Source organism: Chenopodium quinoa, unplaced genomic scaffold (assembly GCF_001683475.1).
Source record: "Chenopodium quinoa cultivar QQ74 unplaced genomic scaffold, ASM168347v1, whole genome shotgun sequence".
Taxonomy (NCBI): Eukaryota; Viridiplantae; Streptophyta; class Magnoliopsida; order Caryophyllales; family Amaranthaceae; genus Chenopodium; species Chenopodium quinoa.
This window is the reverse complement of record NW_018742205.1, coordinates 6,504,294-6,524,088: the sequence shown is the minus strand read 5'-3', so window position 1 is coordinate 6,524,088 and position 19,795 is coordinate 6,504,294. Positions and strand designations below refer to the sequence as shown.

The 19,795-nt window shown below is 33.0% G+C and overlaps 2 protein-coding genes across 2 annotated transcripts; one reads left to right on the top strand and one right to left on the bottom strand.

The window, feature by feature from the left end:
* The first annotated feature begins 11,508 nt into the window (after positions 1-11,508).
* On the top strand, positions 11,509-13,813 carry LOC110732735 (peroxidase 5-like). Its single transcript, XM_021912725.1, has 2 exons — positions 11,509-11,829; positions 12,517-13,813. Exons 1-2 carry the CDS (start codon positions 11,509-11,511, stop codon positions 13,315-13,317), a joined length of 1,122 nt encoding a protein of 373 aa, XP_021768417.1. The 3' UTR covers positions 13,318-13,813.
* Positions 13,814-16,185: 2,372 nt separating this feature from the next.
* LOC110730890 (WEB family protein At2g38370-like) lies at positions 16,186-19,749 on the bottom strand. Its single transcript, XM_021910721.1, has 2 exons — positions 19,330-19,749; positions 16,186-17,866 (listed from the first exon to the last, which is right to left on the bottom strand). The coding sequence occupies exons 1-2, from the start codon at positions 19,492-19,494 to the stop codon at positions 16,379-16,381; spliced, it is 1,653 nt and encodes a 550-aa protein (XP_021766413.1). The 5' UTR covers positions 19,495-19,749; the 3' UTR covers positions 16,186-16,378.
* Positions 19,750-19,795: the final 46 nt, after the last annotated feature.

Here is a 19,795-nt window from a genome sequence, read left to right as displayed (position 1 = left end):
TATATCTCCATCTTTAAAAATTTAATATTAACTATGTAATAAAATTATTATTTTTACATGAGTAATGACAATTTATTTTTATTTATTTTCTTTCTTTTTTACATTATGAAATAGTATATGCATGACTATTAATTTTAGACAAATACATGATTAATACTATAATAGTTGAGGCAATTTTGTTTTTTTTTAAACTATGTAATCGCAAACATAATGAACAAATTAGTAAAAGTTATAGCTTCATGGCTAGGCATATTTTGCCACCAGATAATTTGTCTCAAATTATCATTTTTTTTTTACAAGAAGAAAAAGGATTTCTTTAATGAAAGATAGTCAAACGGTACTTACAAACAATTCCAAGGAAAATTAGAATTCCAACACAACTACAATTACCTATTCAATCGACGATCGCCTTAATAAAAAATTTCATCCGAAGCTATACAATATGTGAGTTAGCACTAATTCGGCTTGAGATCCACTGATGAATAGTTGTTTGAGTGAAAATACTCATATGGTCTTCTAGATACTTCCGGAGATTATGAAATCCTAAATCTTCAATCTTCGATAGACAAACACAAAAAGAAATTAACCCTAATAGAATAACCACCATCTCAAAGATGAGATCTATTTATTGAAAAGTTTTTTTTGGCTTACCACCAGTAAAGACATCGATGGAAACCCCTACAAAGATTCACAAGAGAGATCAGAAGAAAAGCGATGAAGGAGAAAGAGAGGAAAGTAAAAGAATGAAGGAAAACCTTCAGAAAAAAAAAAAAAAAAAAAAAAAAAAAAAAAAAAAAAAAAACTAACTAACTACATATCGAGGCAAGAAAAACCCTTCCAAGGGAGAAACTCTAGAGGAAACCCCTCAGATTATCATATTAGTTTTACCATTGGCCATTTAATTTCTTTTGGATGCTATGTATAAGTATATATTTGAAAATATATATACGTGTCTTCGCGGTGGTGGAGGAACTGGATCGGAAAAAAGAGGGATTCTAGTTGTAAGATATCTAATGAAACCGTCGCTGGAATTGAGATCTCATTGAAAGAGAAAGATATCAAATATCTGGAGTTTCCCTTTGTATATTACATGGATGATCCGATTCGCAAGGACCATGATTGGGAATTGTTTGATTGTCTTTCTCTTTTTTTGAGGAACGTATCGAGAGAGAATTGGATTTGGCTAGACAATGTGTGGTTGGTAAATAAGGATCGGTTTTTTAGCAAGGTACGGAATGTATCGTCAAATATTCAATATGATTTCACAAGATCTAGTTTTGTTCAAGTAACGGATTCTAGCCAATTGAAAGAATCTTCTGATCAATCTAGAGATCGTTCGGATTCCATTAGTAATGTGGATTCGGAATATCCCACATTAATCAATAAAAGAGAGATTCAACAACTAAAAGAAAGATCGATTCTTCGGGATCCTTCCTTTCTTCAAACGGAAGGAACAGAGATAGAATCCAACCGATTCCCGAAATGCCTTTCTGGATATTCCTCAATGCCTCGGCTATTCACGGAACGTCAGAAGCAGATGATTATTAGTCGTCAATTGTAAATTAGGTCCACTTTTGAAATTTGTTCCAAATGAAAACCCTAGTAAATATTTTGCACATTCAAGAGAAGCAACAATAGAAAAATAGCAGACGTATTAGACTGACCAAATGGGCAAATGGTCCCTTTTGGGTTAGCATATTCTTCAACTTACTATTCACGCAAATTTTTAGCTGATCCCGAGTCCATCCAATTCTGGTTGGTCTCTCATTTTGAAAATGAACACTTAATATAACAAAAATGAACATTTTCTTGCTATAGGATATTTATTCTTACAAAATTAAATCTTCATTTTCATACTATCAGATGTTCATTCTTATAATATTAATGTTCATAATTTTAACAATATATATTCATAATTCTAATTTTTTTTTTAAATCCCTACTACTTGTAAATATTTAATGTTTATGCAATGAAAAGTACAAATTTGTTCATATTTGCGTATATGAATGTTCAATTGTTTGTATACATCATGTTTAACGTCTATGCAATAAAAAGTGCACATGTTATTTTGTACATTTACGTGTAAGTAAATGTTCATTTAGTAATTGAACATAGCATATATTAAAATGAACATTTAATATGAGAGTAAAATAAAGAGACTATAAAACTAAAAAAAATAATTGTACATCTAATATTATATAACTGAACATTTCAGTTGTAAATAAAAATGAACATATAATGTTGTTGCTTATTCATCAACATTTTTTTAAGCTTCAAGTGAAATACATTGATTTGTTCAATTCTCTTTGATGAATATCTTGCAATTTGTTGAACTATATGATTTAATACCAATTAAATAAATCAACAATATGTTTTTTTTTAATAATGAACAAAATGCCAATGTCTAATATTATTAATGCTTATGTTAATTGAACATCCTTTACTATAAAAACGAACATTTTATACAACTGAACAAACACAAAAATTTGTATTAATTAAAAAAGAAAATGAACATTTATTTTATACGAATAAACATCATATTGCATGAAATGAACATTTATTTTATAAGAATGAACATCATACTGCATGAAAATTAACATTTAATTATTAAGAAATACAAAATTATTGTAAAATAGGTTCAGTTAGCACTACTAGAATAAGCTCATTTACCGATGGGAAATACTGATGGCCAATAAAAGCCATTGGTAAAAAAATAATTTACCGATGGTTTTTTCAAGCCATCGGTATATTGAGAAATACTGATGGCCTAACCATCAGTATAAATTTTCCGATGGCTTTCTTCCATTGGTAAATTATTTTCTTTCAAAAGAAAATGTAATTTTTTCACCGATGGCTAAAATCCATCAGTAAAAAATACATAAGCCATCGGTATTTTTTTTTAAATTTTTTAAAAAATAATAATATTCGTGTCTTTTTACTCAAAAACCCTAGCAATCCCCCTAATTTCTTCTTCTTCTCCCGCCTCCTTCTCCTTCTCTCTCCTCTCCTCTCTCCCATCCTCACGTTTCTCCTTTCCCTTCTCTCTTCCTTTTCGTCTCTCCTTTTCCTCTCTTTCTCAATCTCCTCTCACATTTTTCCTCTCCTTCTTCTCTCCTAGCAAATCTGGAGTTTTCGAACCTTATGTTTTTTTTGGTTAAATTCGACTATGAAAATTCCAGATCTGGAGTTTTCATGGTCGAATTTGACCATTAAAAGCTAAACCGGATGAAATTATTGAGGGTATTTTTATTTTCATTGATGTGTTGTGGTTGATTTTTCGTGGCTGAATTATTTGGTTGATTTTCGAGGGTTTTTTGGTTGAATTTCTTTTGGTTATTTTGGTTGATTTTTGTTGAATTTTTTGATTGATTTTCGTGGCTTTTTTTATTGTTGATTTTCGTAGGTTTTTGTGGTTGATTTTTGTTAGTTTTTGTGGTTGATTTTCATGAATTATTGGTTGTTTTTGTGGGTTTATGGTAGTGGCGGAGGTGGTGGTGGTAGGTGGATTAGGATTGTCGGTGGTCGTGGTAGGTGGATTAGGGTTGCGGTGGTGGGTAGTTGGGGATGTGGGCAGTAGGGGGGGTAGGGGGGCATGGGGGGTAAAGGGGTATTGGGTGGGTAGGGGTTAATTTTTTTTTTAAAAATTAACGATGGCAAAGACCATCGATAATCGAAAAATACCGATGGCTTTTGACCATCGGAAAAAAAAAACAGATGGATATTGGCATCGGTATTTAAAAAGGTAGTGATGGTTTGTTGCCATTGGTAAAACCATCGGTATTAAGTTTACCGATGACTTTTCCATCGGTATTTTCGATTTTTCCGACGTATTGATATCCGATGGCCAAATATCGATGGCAGCCATTGATAAACGAGATACCAATGGTTTTTTATACTTTTACCGATGTATTTTGGAAAATGGCTCATTTCTAGTAGTGTAGAAAATGCTCATTTTTGTTATACTAAATGTTCATTTCTGGACGAAGGACTAGCCAGAGTTGGATGGTCTCGAGTCCAGCTAATAATAACTATACTATTCATTGCTTGCTTTACTATCTTGATGGGTGTAGCCCAATTTTTATAAGCCCATTATAGATTCTTATGCATATTCTGGAAGGTTTTAGAGAAATCAAGCAAAGTTAGTTTTTGCTCATAATTTCTTTAGAATTATCTACTAAAACTTTCAAGAAAATTCTTGTCATTGGAAGCAACATGAAATATGGTTCATGAACATTTTAGAATATTAGGGATAAGAATGATGAAAGGAGTTTTGAAATATTCTAACCATTTCTTTCGGCCTCCATCTACAACTATAAATATTAATTGTGGACATTTAATCAAGGGATACATATACAAAAGCCAATTGTAGTACTTCTCTACATGTGAGTTCTCCCTTTTAAAGATTTTTGTACTCTCCTATTTTTATATAATGGATTATTTTTTTGTGTTTATCGTTTATAATTTTTTTTCCTCTATTGAGGTATTTTTTCATGTTAAATATTGTGTATCTATTTCTCTTTTATGATCTATTTTGCTTTATTACTATCTTATTTTTTCAATCTTTACATCTTTAATTTTTTTCTACTGCTATCCGAATTCTACTTTTAAGAATATTTTATGATTGGTTAAATTAATTATATATGATAGGTTAAATATATATTATTATAAAATACATAATTCATTTATGGTACCACAATTATTAGAGTAATAATCACTTATTTATATTTTCCATCCTAAACCTCTTCATTTACATTTAATCTTCGAATATTGGAATTAAGCTATATTTCAAAGAAAATAAATATTTTAAAAATTAATCTTCAACCATTAACTTGCATTGCTACATTTCAAATGGCAAAAAAAAAAAAAAATATATTTCCTCCATTTTTTAGATGTATTCATTTCTAAAAAGGAAAGTTTTAATTAAGATGTATCACTTTCCTTTTTAGTATAATAAATGATAAGCCGTGTTTTGTGCATAATTGTTAGCCTCTTTTTAGTTGTTCTTATTAGTTTAGCTTAGTATTTTAGTTCATTTTGGTCTGATTTGGTTTAGTTTCGATGATTCGATGCTTTTATGGGTAGTTTCGTTGCTTTTGATGTATTTCAGGATTAACGAAGCTAATTTAGAGATTTAATGAAGTCATGAGGCTAAACCGAGGCCCACGGACCTTCACGAAGCTCGTTGGTCAAAGAACGAGTCACTTAGTTTAATAAACTATATCTATCTCTCCTATTATAGGAGTCTCTTTCCTTCCTCTTCAGGCCATTTCTCTTGTCTCCTAGAATTGTACACATCAAGTAGTCATAAATCACTTTTAATAATATGGTTTAAATGTTATTTTAATAGCAAATTTTATTTTCTTAAACGCAAAATATATATATTGTTTTTTTTTTTTTCAGGACCTTATTTCCCTATTGATTAATACATTATAACCTGAACAAGAGTCCAACTAATTTTCACAAATTACAAAACAAAGAAATTATACCCAACCTGCAAACTAATTGCTACAACTTTTAAAACTCCAAATACACTCATGTCCAAATTACCAAATGTTAATAATAAATAAAGTTATAAGCATTTCCTAATACTAAATATAATCAAGGTTGGAAACTAAAGGTGGAACAATAACATACGACAACTCTAAAAAAAATAAATAAAAACATATTTGTAAATTATACAATAAATATAAATACAAAAATGCCAACAATGATTCATATATTTTGACCAAATTTTAGAAGTTAAAATAAAATATTAACATGTGGCCCGAGCAATAACCTCGGGTTGCTAGTTTGTACTTGTTTAGTTTGTTAATTACGAGATTGTTTTTTCTTAGTGTTAAATAATTATCTTGAAATTTCGTAACTTGAAAAAAGATTTGTATTAGGGGCGTTTGGTTCACAAAGTGATATGAGTTTGGAATTAGGAATGAAATTAGAGTGGTATGGGGTTGGAATTTGATTCTTAATACATTATGTTTGGTTGTTGTTCAAGAATGAGTTTTTATTTTTATTTGATACCTAAAGGTGTGGTATGAGCCGTACCCACCTCCCTTTTGGGTTTCTAAACCCCATACTTTGTGGGTTTGAGGTATGGGTTTAAAAATTAGATTTTTCTTAAACAAACATTAGGTATGGGTTTTATTCATTCTAGCCCCAACACATACCCCGTACCTAAAACTTACGAACCCCAAATGCCCCCTCAATATTTGATTTGTTATGATTGAAAGATATTCAACAACTACTGACTATTTAACAGAAATATAAAATTATTATTTTTAATCAAATCGAAAAACTATCTAGTTTAAACTTCTAAATCGTCTTTTGATCATTACATAATGGAAACAAATAGTACAATTAAACACTTATTATCTTATCCAAGTCAACTATAATATTGTTGGATAATAGTGCATAATAAATGAATAGCTAAGATGGTAAAACTTGAAACTTAATACTTGTTGGTCTTAAGTTCGAGTCTTACTATAAGCATTTTTTAGTTAGTTGTTAAATCTAATACATATTGTGTTAAAAAATGTGACACTTGGATCATATGGCTTTACCCGAGTTATCATATTGCAATATTTAAGTTTCTATATATGTACATAGTGCATAATAGTATTATTAGATGAACTAAAGAAAAAAAATATATAAAATAAACACCCCAATCAAATTTAGATACTTAATTAAAAGCGTTATATAAAAGCATAACTAAGATTTGCTTGTCGAAGATTCTTTAAAAAAAAATGTTTTCTAAGATGGTTAGACTTTCAACTTAATTATCTTCTGAATGACACATTCCCTCCAAGCAACTTTAAACACTAATTACACTCTAATATTGGACTAATCCCTTGTTTTAATTATTTGATCTTAGTTTAACTTTAATTTGATATCAAGGAATTCGAAGAAATTTAAGTTGATATTTTTTTTTTGTTGTGAGTGATTTTTGTTTCAAATGTCGAGAGAGAGTTTAATTTTGTAGTTATCGTATTGCACAAATTTTTATATGTGGCTGGCCACACCGTGTGACTATGGTTACTCGAGCTACTCGGTCAGGGGTTACTCGAGTTTCTCGGTCAGGGGTTACTCGAGGGGTTCAGGCAGGGCACAACAAAATTAAGTCAATATAACAACAACTAAAATTTGTAGCTATTCACCAAAAATCCGTTGCCAACACTAGTTAGCAACGGGTTGGAAACAAAAATTTGTTGTTGCTAAAAGGCTTGCTGCCATGGAATTTTGGCTACCAATTGCAAAGCAATTTTGTTGCTATATTGCATTCATTTAAATATAGTTTCTATGATGGTTGTTGTTCTTAGTGCATGCGTTGCCAACTTTAGCAACAGATTACCATTGGTTGTTGCTAAAAGTAGCAACAAATAATTAATGTTGGTTCCTAAAAATAGTAACAAATTATAAATGTTGGTTCCTAATAGTAGCAACAAATTAAAAATGTTGGTTCCTAAAAATAGCAACAAATTATTAATGTTTTAAAAAGGTAACAAATCATTAATATTGGTTGCTATCAACTCGATCCCTTTATCAATCCGAAACCTCACTCGGGTCAACTCGGCTCGTCTTTGCATGTAAGGCTCTTTGAATCCCCAGTATCAAGAATCGCAGTTGGTAGGAGTCGAACCTGTAACATCAAAGTCACATGGTGAAATTCTTACCAACTATACCAAGCACTATTTGTTTACTTCTATGCACATAATTAATAATAAGTGATCGAAATATTAGAGACGGAATTGAAAAATTTGTCTCTAAATTAGGGATGAAATCAAAAATCTGTCTCTAAATTAGAGACAGAATTGAAATCCGTCTCTATTTGATGTCATTATAGCAACAAATAATAAGAAGAGTGTCTCCAAATAATGTTATACTCAATAGCTAAAAGTGGCCTACTTATAAATTAACAACAAACTGTAACACAACTTGTTTATAAGGCAATAAACTAGAATTCGATGTCATTACAGCAACAAATAATAAGAAGAGTATCTCCAATGGCAACAAATAAAAATTTAGTTGTCATTAACTGACATTGGTAAATGGCAACAAATTAAAAATACACTATCATCTAGTAACAATAGTTTAGACGACAACTCGTATCTAATGGATGGCAACAGTTCAAAAATTCATTGCCTTTGTTTGTTTTTAAATCAATACAAATAAAATATAAGTTGTCATAGTTTCTTGCTATATGGCAACAAGACAAAAATATGATGCCATATAATAACAACTAGTCAGACAATTTGTTTTAAACAACAACAAATCAAAAACATGTAGTCATTAATTATTAAAAAACTAAAGCATAAAATGTCGCTTAATTAGGCAATGAAAAAAATTATTTTCGCTGTTATTTAGCAAAGTTTTAAAAATCTTTTGCCAAACTTAGTTGCTAAATAACTTTTATTTTTGTAGTGGGGGTTACTCGAGGGGTTACTCGGTCAAGGGTTACTCAAAGGGTTAATCGATCAGGGGTACTCGAGGGGTTACTCGGTTAAAAGTAACTAGAGTAACCCCTGACCGAGTAACTCGAGTTACCCCGGCCACACGACATGGCCAACCACCCTAGAAAAATCCCCCATCGCACTGATGACCAAATTCCTCCGTAATTTTGGAATTTCCGATGAGTAGATTATTGATGAGCATTTACCGGTGGATAGCTGTTGGTGTGGTGATTACCAGCGGTTTTTGGGTTATTACTGACAGTTTTGGCTGTCGGTAATTTGACATTTTCTTGAAGTGGAGATAATTACTGTAGTTTGAGAGGGTGGAAAATTAGGTGAAACATAACAGCTAGTCAATATCATAAACATGAAAAACTAGTGGTAACATACAACGTAGTATTAACATGCATGGCAAAATAATCATTGGAAATTCAGAAGAGTTAGCGGAAAATAAAGAGGTAAAAAACATTGGACTTTCTAAATTTGGGAATTACAAAAATTAAGGGTGGTCCTTTCAACTAAGGGAAGTTGGCATACACACTTCGATATAATTGCATTCTATTTTTAAAATGTTTGTTTATCTCATCTGTCCCTCCCAAATAGTTCTTCAGTTTTCACATGCACCCTTCTTTCTAGGGTTACAACTTTCAAATCCATTTATGGCATGCTCTTGTTTTCATATAATGAATAGGCCGATTTAGACACATTCAAGTTGTTATATGTGTCTTTAGGCGTATGTATGTATTCCTATACTTTGTTTCATTTTGTTGAGGTGCTAATATAATTATTACTGTATCAATTATGTAGCAGCAACAACAACAACAATATTATCACATCCTTAATCTCGGTGACAGGCTCGGCTACATAAACCATTACTAAATCATGCATGTAGTTCTTCAAAAACAAAATGTGATCAAATAATAAGTGATAAACTATGCCTGATAAATTTGTTCCTGCAGGCTGCAGTAGCCTTTAATTTGTTCTTGAGTGTACAATGATATTTAGAGATTGACATTTTGCAAGACACTAAAAGACTAGCTTACTTACTACTGAGTCACTTGTATATTAGCTAATATTGATGATGCCAGCACGACCTTAAAGACACAATGACCTAGTATCTTGTTGTGTCTTCTTAGGGGACAGCCTGCATATATCGGGTCGTGACATGCCACCGAGCGTCCATGTTAGTTCCTCCTAAAGTTTGTCATGTCAATTAAAGTTTTACCTAGGCATGCACCTATAGCTGGCTGGCTCGTACCATGCATGCTTGGGTGAGGTGAAATTGTCTTGGTTAGTTGTTTAGTGTTTGTGTCACTTGTGTGCATGGTTTAGGCTAGCTTGTCCGCTCCAAAAGCCAACCTATCAACAAAGTTAAAAATACCCTAAACTAATAAATTTTCACCCCAATCTCATTTGTTAATCAACTTTGTTTCTCACTAGTTAAACTTGTAACGTTTATATTTTAAATGGAAAAAATTGGGTGAGTCGGACTCACGGTGAGTCCAATATATCTAACATTCATAATCTAATATCTGACATTAATAATCTAATACACTCATGTAATATATTAGATTTCTATTGTCAAATATTAGATTACTAATGTTAGATTATTATTGTTAGATATTAGATTATTAATTAATGTCATATATATTGGACACACGGTGAGTCCCGTCTCACGTAAAAAGTTTCCTATTTAAATTGTATATTAACTCAAATTTAACAAAGATATTATAACATGGCTATATTTTTACTGGAAAACAAACTATCATATATATAGTAACCTAGAAAAGCAACAATAGTGATCCTGACTACTAGTTGATCCTGACTGCATGCAGAAGATAATTAGAAAAGAAAATTAACAAAAACTACCTCAAAGATAAATCAATCTTACAAAAAACAATAAAATAAATAAAATTCCCGCTCTCCATGACACTATGTTTGGGTGACAATAGCGAGGGAAAGGGAGGGGCCAGGAAAGAAAAACGAGGCCAGGAGAAAAAGGAAGTGCGGGGAGAGAGCGAGAGAGTGACTTTCCAATTTTCCTCCAAATCACTCCAACAATGAGTTATTTGGCTCATTAAAATGGGAAGGAAAATGGATCTATCCCTTCATATCCTTTCCTTTCCTTTCTCTTCCTTCCCTTGCCCTATGTTTTACCTAAATAAGAGGAATTATATCCCTCGCTTTCCATTCCCTCCCTCTCCCTCCAAATATTTCTACCCAAAGATAATGTAAATGTTGTCCTTACTTTAAAAACTTTGCATGACAAAAACATTCAAAATATGATCAATAACAACGTTTATAGACGAGTTGAGTGGCCGAGTGGGTACATAAAAAAAGTTGGCGTAAAATGAGGTCAAATTCCCAACATTATGCTTATATAGAGATCAGATAGTAGAGAAATCGGATAAAAGGTGAGTAGAAGTTGGATAATGAAGCAAAAAATGAGTAATGAAGAGGTCATCATAGTCCGACCCTTGCCTTCATGGCTTCACCTAAAAAGTAAAAACCACAATACAATTCTTTTTCTTTCGTGCCACTACCAAGTTATTCTCTGTGTATCTAATCAGTATATACTTGATTTAATTTTAGGATATACTAAACTAATAGTTTAATTTCCTAAAGAGCGAGACCTTTAATTTATGTAAGGAATACATATATTTCGTACCCTATAACATCCTAAACTTTTTGATTCAAGGTGTAATTATCAATTTTTAATTAAATGCTAATGACGTACTCACTCTTTTGTAAACCTAAGTTAATTAATAACAAAATGTACGTGTATTTGTTTCTTGGAATGTTAACTCCCAACACATTCTAAATATTATAAGCCACCTTAAATGATTTATATATAACTTACGCGTTCTAAAAAAATTATAAGTGACAGACTTAATTAATATGAGCCTGAAAGATATAAAAATGGGGGTATCATTATCACAACCATTCTTGGTTGTCATCCAACCATCACGGAATTTTATTTTTAAAACGGATAAACACTTAACAAAGGTGCAAATTCTAATGATTTACCAAATAAAGAGGGGGTGATTTGGTGAGGGTACCAAATATGGAGTCCCCCTTAGCCATCCTCACGACCCTTCTTAGCATTATAGGCCTTACTAATCATTCTTCATCCCCATCTCCGTTCCCACCCGGATCGTCTCCTTTATTCCCTTCCGGACCATTTCCGTCTCCATCTCCATCTCCATCTCGGGGAGGAGAAATAAATACGACTGCGATTAGTGACAAACTTAGAGTAGATTTCTACAATTTAAGTTGCCCAAATGTAGAGCAAATAATTGGTGATGTTGTTCGTAAAAAATCACAAGAGAATCCAGGAATTGTTCCTGGTATTATCCGTCTTCACTTTCATGATTGTTATATCACGGTAAGTTTATAACAAAACTCATATTATTCATCCTTAATTACTAATGATCATACTACTTGCATGAGCGAGGTAGACAAACGTTTTGCATTTTATCTATGTACACGTTTAGGAAATAATTTTTACCATTTTAGATTATAAATTATAATGTTGCATTTATTTGTTGAATGAAAGCTTTGATAATAAAAGGCATAAAAAATATTTCATTTTAATTTCAAATATATATATAATTCTTCATGAATATTCCATTTGCACAATGCACACGGCACATTATGACATAAATTGACACCCTTTAATTAAGAAAGATGATACAAATTAAAGTAATATTATTACCAGATTTTTTTATTATCAAATGGACCATCAAAAAATATATCAGTAATATGACATTTTCTTACATTTTAAGTGACCATTAAAAAAACAGGTTTTATTTTAAAATTTTATTTTTATTACTTTTTTTTTAAAAAAAAAAAAATTCTATGGCACATATGCAAGGGAAATATAATGAATATAGAGATTAATGGTAAATTGCAAACTTACAAGAAACTAATGTAAAAGTAGACTTAAAGATTTTTTTCTTTTTTTTTTTAAGGGATTATTCAGAGCTCTAATGCAGTAAAATGGTAATTAGAGGTGATTTTTTTTTAAGATAAAATGTGAAAAATTAAATGTAGCTCAATGTGATCATAACAGGGTTGTGATGCTTCAATCCTTCTAACCCCTCAAAGATATAACAGTTACGACGTAGAAATGACATTCCCAGCAAACGGCAATTCCTTAAGGGGCCTGGACGCCTTAGATACTGCGAAGACGGAGGTTGAGAAGCAGTGTCCCGGCGTAGTATCCTGCGCAGATCTTTTGGCATATGCAGCTCGAGATATGATTGTTATGTCAGGAAACCCGAAGTATGATGTTCCTGCAGGACGTCGTGACTCTTTTAATACACCTGGTGGCATTGCAAGTGCCCTTCCTAAGGGAAATGATACTGTTGCTTTTCAGCAACTAGCGTTTGCAGACCGAGGTCTTACCTTACAGGACATGGTTGTGCTAGAGGGATCACACTCGATAGGCCAAACCCGATGCCAGAACACGATTGCAGAAGTTGGGTCGATGGATAAAATGCCTGATACAGCAAAGTTTGTTGACAAGCAGTTCCAGCAGATGGAGAGGCAGAAGTACTGTCCTGAATCTCAGGAAGTATTGTTCGGGGAGTTACGAGTACCTTTGTTTCCCGACAATCCTAATAACTCCGATTGGGGCAACGCCTTCTACAACCACATTATGAAAGGCAGGGGCTCGCTCCCTTTCGATGTATCATTAGCTGTTGAACAGACCACAAAAGATATAATCCAACGTTACGCCTCAGACAGTGCTCAATGGCAGCAAATGTTTAATGAAGCCATGGCCAAATTGGGAAAGGTTAATGTGCTTACTGGAGACCAAGGCGAAATCAGGAGGAATTGTAAATGGATTAACGCGGTTTCTACAGCATAATTACTATCCTTTTGTATCAATCATTTACTTAGTGTGTGAAAGGATCACAATAGTAATGGAATAAACATATTAATACTCTAGAAGGGGGGGTTGAATAGAGTATGGGCGTTTTTCGCAAAACAGAAAATGTCAAGGCCTTGAGATCAGTTACAGGGCAGAATAAACTGATCTCTGTTTTACAAATCAAGACTTTGAAAACTATTTAAAGTAAAACAGTTAGTAAGCAGAAGGTTATAAACGTTTGTTTTGGATTTTGTTAAAACTGTTTAAAACAAAGAACGAAAGCAAGAATAAGGCAAAAATAAAAACAGAAATAAACACAAGGAATTGTTACGAAGTTTAGCACAAAGGCCTACATCTCCGCCTAGGGTTGTCCAACCCGTAGGATATTAACCAACTTTTATTTCTTCCCTTAGAGTTCTAAAGCAACCTAGAAGATCTCACTATCTTCTCTCCGTAGTACTTCCCACTACACCTTAGACACTCAAATCCTAGAAATAAAAGTTAACACACTTAAACAACTTCGAGTATTATAATTTTACTACGAAGTGTATCACTCAAGTATTACAAAGTTTAGCACAATGAACACTCGTATTTTTCCCTCACTTTTAAGTAATGAAAAAGTAGTAAACAATGAGAGAATTAAAGCTCTTAGAATAGCACAAGACTTCTTGAAAAACTTGGATGATAAAACCGGCTGATCTTCATGCTATTTATAAGGCTTTGAAGCTGACTTTAAAACGTTGCCAACAGTCTCTGGGTCTTCAACAAACTCCAGAAATTTCGAAGCTTTCAAATTCAAACTTCAAAGCTGCTTTTAAATTCAACGTTTATCTTCCAGCTAGAAATCTGTTACAGCATACTTAGCTTCCTAAAAACCAGGTCAGCAAGCACAAGTAACAACAATATTTATCTTAAACAGAAATCTTATCATATTCAGAAAAATTCAACAACCAAATAAGATAAATAATAAGCTAGATAAATAAATACATTTGACAGAAAATATTATCTTTGAAACATAAAGATAAAATCAGTTACTTAACGAATAATAAAAACATAAACATGCTTATAGCAGAATATACGAATAGGTTAGCATACTTAGCATGATATATTCGAATATAATTTGACAGAATCATAAAATAAACTAAGATAAATAAACTAAGCATATTAGCATATTAAATAAACATTGACTATTCATTTTGACTTCCATCATCCAATATAAAACTAAGTAAGAATTTAAACGAAACAACAAGGTGGAGTCATCAGTGTGCATTACAACTAAAAAGAGCAAGGCTAATGAGCTAACAGATGAACCACCCGGTGACACTGAATAAGATGATTTATCTTTCAGAGCCCAGCTTCAATCTTTACTACTTTCACACAATTTTTTGTTAATTTTAATTGTATCACTTACTAATTCAGGCTACCATGCTAACTTGGTAAGAGTATATATATAGTTAGTTATTCCATATTTTCAGCTAAAAAGAGGGTACAATATTATATATCTTTGTTTTGAAGAAGCTTCAATTATAACAAACACAGTTTTATTATGCTGAACATTTTACTGCGACGTCTATGATCAAGAAGGGTGATACTCAATAGCATGAAAATCTAATATTACACCATCTTCAATCTTCATCACATATACACATGTACTAAGGGGTGAGCAAAAAATCAAGGTACCCTGAATCGGAACCGGAACCTGTTAGGAACCGCAGGTATCTGAACTTGCACAAGAGGTTCCAGTTCCAGGTAGCAAAATGGAGAACTTGTTGCAACAGGTTCCTGTTCATATTCTCAATTTATGGAATTGGAACCTGTAGGGTACCCTGTAACATGTTAAAAGTATTACTTAATTTTAAATAATACACAAATTCTAACTTATTTTTTAAATAATAAATATTAAAATCACAATTATAAATATACGTATTAAATTTTAAACAACTACTATTAGTTTGTTTATTTTGCGAGTTGTAAACATTATAAATTAGTGACCAACTAGTTTTTTTATTAAAAAATCTGCAAAAGTTAGTAAGTATATTACAAGACAAGGTACCCTGAATCGGAACCGAACTCTATAGGTTTAGGTTCCGATTCCCAAATTCCAGGAACCTGTCAACAAGTTCCGATTTTCATTTTGAGTTCCGGTTCCAAGAATTTTTACAGGGTAACCTGTTATGCTCACCCTTACATGTACTGCATAACACCAAGTACATGTACTGAATAATATTGATCGATATATGATTTCGTCACAAATTGACACACCGTTTGGTTTTACCATGTTTTTTAACATCTACACTAGGCAACTTATTGTACGTTTAACATTTTCCTAAAACATACGGAATACTTCCTAATATTTGTTATTTAATGTAACATCAAGTAATGTAATATTTGTTACAACACATGGCAATTGCTTTGCTTTGCCATCCATAGTTCACTGTTTTATGTATATAAAATACAGTAATGATTAAAAAAAAAGAGCACAAGAGACAACATTTTAGTCATGTAGTCGAACGGCTACTCTATATCCTACATGGCATGCAGTAAAGCCGCAAATTCTGCTTACATGGCACATTAACAAATCTCTTCTTTTTTTTTTATGACTAACGGCTACTTTACCACCAATCCACCATAATAATAGAAAACAAAAAGGGTCTAACGGCTATATTTCACTATGCATGCTGACGGGCTGACCCTAACACTATACAGTATCACTGTTATCATGCTATTTCCGTTTCAAATTATTTGTAACGATTAGATTTTTTCTACTCACATTTTATGACAAATCGTTGCAAATAATTTGAAACGAATGTAGTAAATCAATTTTACCATCAAACTCGGCAAATTTCTGAGGCAGAAACATACATGTAACATAAGAATGCTTAGCTTTTATATTACAAAGAAGCATGGCCCGAGCTAATACATGGTAAGTACTCAATAGAGACATAAGGACAGGTAGTAAATCTAGACAATTAGAATTATAGTACAAGAAACATAATGGTAATACATAAACATACAGATATGCCATAAACTAACGAGCAATTCTTGTATTGCATTTTTGTTACCTTGCCGCGGAAGTGGGCTTCTTCTTTTTCTTGCTTTGCTTGGGCAAAAGCATTGAAAATCGACCGAATCCAAGCTTCTTCCTTTTGGCAGGCAGCTGTTTTTGAGAACCCCCACAGTCACTCTCAACCTTCCAAGCAGAGGATATGACAGCATTCTGTTTCCCGAGCATCTGACCCAATGAAACCTTCCGTTTAACATTACTTTTCCCTGATTCATATTCTTCGGTGATGAGCAACTTCTGGCTAAGTATTTGCCCGATTGACAAAGTTGACTTTAAGACTGGGGCTTTCGCATCACTTACTAGATTAACACCATTCACATCAAGCACCCAAGAATCTCTCCTTCGGTTTGAAGGACAAGGATTCTTAAATTTGGTTGAGTTTTGTATGGAACGTCTTCGCTCTCCATGCTCAGATCTCCACTTCCGAAGAGCCTCCTCAACACCAAGCTTAGCCCTATTGGCAGCCTCAACTCGGTTCAAAGCATCTTCCAATGCCTGTTTAGAAGTTTCAACTTCGTCCATGGCTTCTTCTACCCTCTTCATAATATCCATTTTCGATACATTTGCCTCATCAACTTGAAGTGCTGCCTCAAGGGCTTTTATATTGCAACTTTCTTCGGCATCTTGAGCCTTGCTTTTCAAGGAAGAGTATTCTTCAAGAGTAAGGGTTATTTTTTCCAGGTTTTCCTCAGTAGTTGAATTCTCGCTCTGCTCTATAGCCTTGATCTCAGCAAGAGCAACAGCTTCAGCAGCCTTCGCTGCTAACTTCATTTTTCTAGCAGCAACCAATCTTATCTCGGCTGTCTTTACCTTAGCCTTTGTTTGTTCAATCTCTGACATGACCTTCATGACTTCAGACTTTGCAGTCTCTCCCTTCTTCTTGAAATCTTCTGCCTCATCGCTCAACCGTTGAAGCTCCGCTGCAATGTCCTTGCTACCGTTGTTAGCTTCCCTGGCATCTTCCAATATAGATTTTTTGTGGTTTATCTCTTCTTCAAGAGAAGAAACCTTCAATGTGTTCGATCTCAGTCTTTCACGGGTTTTCTCCAAGGACATCCTTTCTCGCTCTATCTTCTTGTTGTAAGATTCCACAGATACTCGAATTTCAGCTAGATCACTCGTTGTCTTGGTAAGGTTCAACTTAGCCTGTTTAAGTTCCATCAATATCAAACCCGGGGTTGATGATGGTACAAGGTTTGAACCTTCTGGAAGCTTCTGAGCTGAGAGATTAGGATTATTCTCCTTCTCTTCCTCTTCTTTTTCTTCTTTCACAACAGATGGCTTCTCATCAACACTAACATTCACTTGGGCCTCAAATTCTTCCTTTTGTAGCTTCGACTTGAGTTCCTCAACAATCCTCTTGGTTGCTTCGAGTTCTTTTAAAACCTCAAATGTATCTTTTTCTTTCAAGATCAGCTCTTTCTCCAATTCGGCTGCTTGTTCTTCCACTTTTGCTACATCAATTTCCTCCACATCACCCGGCTATAATATTTTAATTTAAAATAAAAAAGTTAGAACTGTGTTTTCTTTTCAAAATCAGAAGAATGCACCAAGATTTGGCATATAGATAATAGTAGAACAACAAACATCATTATACAATTCAGCTCAATAATTTATCACTATTACATTGGATACACCAACTACTTCCACAAAGCAAATCGTATGATCCTAAAAAACATACCTATTTGGGCACTAATTGAACTTCAGCTTCCATATATTCTGGACTTCATTCAACGAGATATATGTCCAACAGTCCAAGTATTGGTTAAAATAACATGCTATATGCTAACAGTCTTTCTGATTTTTACCCATTAGTTGATTTAATCCGTTTGAGTTAATGTTGAGTTGATAAACCATTAACACACCAGTACACCACCCTTCAATTAATTTCAATAACAGAAGCATTTCATCTACTTCCCACCCTAAGACATGATTTTTATTGAATTATATTTTGAATAATGATATATTGAACATCCAGATTTGCCATTACGTCTCAAAGCTGGAAAATGATGAAACACAACCATAGTATGGCAATGTTCTTCCGTTAATCAACCACCGTGTATGTCCTGCATCGACTAATGTAAACAGCCATACTACTAAGTGTCCTACACAAATCCTTACCCTTTCACTTTTTGGCTATCCTGCCAACAGTAATCACTTTCCTCTTTGTAGTAGCACCACCTAGTTCCACACTACCACTTTTAACTAGTTTTCTACACACCACTCATTCCTATCAAAATGTCTAACAGGAATAACATCTTTACATCCAACCTCAATCGATTTTCTCTCAATATACCAACATGAAGTATCGAACAGCCTATATTCGTCATTTCTCCTCAAAGCTAGACATTGCTAATATAAGATCATACTAAAATGAATCAATGTAATCCATCATCAATTATATATGGGTCCCACAAACCAATTCATAGGAATTCAAATGTACTCAACCAGGAAAAACCAACCACTTTGAATATTTTCAACCATCCAACCTAAAGAATTCACTTTCCTCCTTAATTGAAAATTTAAATGCAATTGACTCCTACACTAATGAACACTTTATTCCTTCACGTCTTCCATAACTAACATATTAAAATTAAACCCAACTACAAAAAAAAGAGAAATTAATTACACATTTACACCATAAAACCAACAATTATGTTAACACTTAAATTTATATGATCACAAATTCACATATACCAAGACCCGGACGGGCGTCCTCACGACTTTAACCAGCTAAGCTAGCTCGCGTCCACAAAAATCCACTTACACAAACATATAGGAATACATACATTTTACTCCATCAAATTCTTAATCTTTTAATTCTGAACAAAAAAACCCATAAAATTTAAACAATACAAAAAACATATGAAACAAATTCACAACAAATCTTTACAACAAAACTGAACAATAACAACTAAAAAAACAAAATTAGAGCTAGAATTTACCAGAAAAGAATGAGTGGATTTATGTAAATTGGAAACAGGCTTCCAAAATCCAAGCCCACCAAACTTAGTGACAGCTTCTTTAACAGACTCAAATGGCGCTGAAGTATCAATTTCACCCTTCAATTTTCCTGAATCCCCAAATCCTAGGGTTTCTTCGTCCCCCATTTTCAATCAATCAATAAAAAAAAAAAACCCACAAAGAAAAACCCAAAATAAAATTGACCCTTTTGATTTTTTGGCCTTAATTGTTGAAAATATTATCTGGGGTCTTAATTTAATGCTGATTGAAGTAGAAAAAATCAAGAAAAAAGGAAAACAGAGGAAAAATGTGAGAGTTGAAGAAGAGTGTTGTTGGGAGTGAAGGTTGAGGGGTTTAAGTAAGTAATAAAAGTGGGGTTTGTTTGTTTGTTTTGTGTTGGCGTGGGGACAACGTTGATTGTCTTTTTAACGTTCGAGTTTTGGGAGT

Excerpts from the sequence above, each read along its gene's own strand:
- LOC110732735 (XM_021912725.1), top strand. The coding sequence starts at position 11,509 with ATGGAGTCCCCCTTAGCCATCCTCACGACCCTTCTTAGCATTATAGGC. Across the intron at positions 11,830-12,516 it reads TTCATGATTGTTATATCACG|GGTTGTGATGCTTCAATCCT; the intron begins GTAAGTTTATAA and ends TGATCATAACAG.
- LOC110730890 (XM_021910721.1), bottom strand. The coding sequence starts at position 19,494 with ATGGGGGACGAAGAAACCCTAGGATTTGGGGATTCAGGAAAATTGAAG. Across the intron at positions 17,867-19,329 it reads AATCCACTCATTCTTTTCTG|CCGGGTGATGTGGAGGAAAT; the intron begins GTAAATTCTAGC and ends AAAATATTATAG.